This window comes from Calidris pugnax, unplaced genomic scaffold (assembly GCF_001431845.1).
Source record: "Calidris pugnax isolate Ruff unplaced genomic scaffold, ASM143184v1 scaffold639, whole genome shotgun sequence".
NCBI classification, from domain to species: domain Eukaryota; kingdom Metazoa; phylum Chordata; class Aves; order Charadriiformes; family Scolopacidae; genus Calidris; species Calidris pugnax.
In genome coordinates, this window is record NW_015091443.1 from 47,267 (window position 1) to 48,870 (window position 1,604).

Consider the following 1,604-nt stretch of genomic DNA (forward strand, 5'->3'; position numbering starts at 1 on the left):
GAGAGGGGTGTGGGGCACTGCCGGACGGGGGGCACGCACACGTGTATACACATGTGCACATGCATGTATGTACACGTGCACAAACACACACGTACACACACGCACACACGTGCACATAGATGTGTGCACACACATACACATGTACACACATGCGCACATAGATGTATACACACACGTGCACACACCTACACACACATGTACTCACACGTGCACACACACATACACATCCACACACCCACATGTGCACAAACACACACATACACAAACAGACATGCACACACACAAACACCCCCCCCACATGTGCACATACACACACATACATGAACAGACATGCACACACACACACGTGAATACACATTTACACACACCCGCACACACACGTGCTCAGACACCCATACTCACACAAGCACAGACCGGTACACATGTGCACGCACACACACCTGTGCACACATGCACATACACGTACACACATGTGCTCACACATGTACACACACACGGCCCACACCTGCAGCAGCACCATGATGGGCACCGTGATCATGGCTCTGCCCGACCATGGGGGGCTCAGCCCAATCCCGGGGGGCTCAGCCCCATTCTTGGGGGCTCAGCCCAGTCCTGGGGGGCTCAGCCTGGCCCTGGGGGGCTCAGCCCTGGCAACCCCATCCCATGGGCAGAGCTGGACGGTGGGGGGGTGCCACCCGGCCACCACTCGGTGCCACCCAGAGCCCAGGACCCCCATCCTTGGCGGGCAGCCCCCCAAGGCCACCGGCACCAAGGGGCACAGGGAGCAGGGTGGGTGCAGGGGGGGGGTCATACTTGCCTCCATTTTCAGGGTGTCGAAGCTGTTCTCCTCCTTCTCGTCCTTGCCTGCGCACAGAGCAGAGAGGAGCCCTCAGCTGGGGGGGGAAATGGGGGGGTGCACCCGGGACCCCCACCGCGGGGACGGGCACCCATCACCACCCTGCTCCCCGGGGGACACCAGCTGGATGCTCCTGTGCCCCCTCCCTGCAGCCCAGCCAGGGGGGGTAGGGGTCTGGGGGGGTGTCTGGGCAGAGGAAGTGCATGGAGCAGGTATAATTTATAGAAACGACTAAAAATAACCATTTCTGGGGTTCTAACCCCCCCACACACCCTGAGCCCCCGAACACACACCCTGTTTTGCTGCAGGGCACGATGTCCCCTGGGTCCCCGGGCTCTGTTGGGGCCACTGTCCCCGTCCCCCCCCGGGATGCTCTGTGTGACCCCCAGGCTGTCCCGCAGCACATGGAGAACCCCCCCACCCCCCCGTGGTACCCGGCCCCTGCCCTGGCAGCAGCGATGCCCCAGCAGGAGAGGGGCCGAGAGCCCCCCTCTGGGTGTTGGGGGGCACTGGGGAGAGTGGGGGGGACACACTGGGGGACAGGAGCTTTCCAGGGCCACCGACCGAGCTGGGGACATGCTGCCGGTGACCCCCCACCCCTCTGCCACCCTGCCCGATGTGCTGGGGGGGCGCAGAGCCCAGCGCTGGGACCCCCGGCCTCGGCTCCTGCCCGTCCTGGCGCTGCCCCCGGCAGGATCCCACCCGAGATTTCCCCACCGGGGGTCTGGGCAGGGAGGGGGTCTGGGGC

General features: G+C 63.8%; 1 protein-coding gene across 1 annotated transcript in view; it reads right to left on the minus strand.

Moving 5' to 3' along the window:
• DNMT3A (DNA (cytosine-5-)-methyltransferase 3 alpha) overlaps positions 1-1,604 on the minus strand; it is a 26,032-nt gene that overhangs the window by 18,663 nt on the left and 5,765 nt on the right. Inside the window, exon 3 of the mRNA XM_014961566.1 lies at positions 814-864. Coding sequence (XP_014817052.1) covers positions 814-864 — 51 coding nt within the window. The remainder of the gene's footprint in view (positions 1-813; positions 865-1,604) is intronic.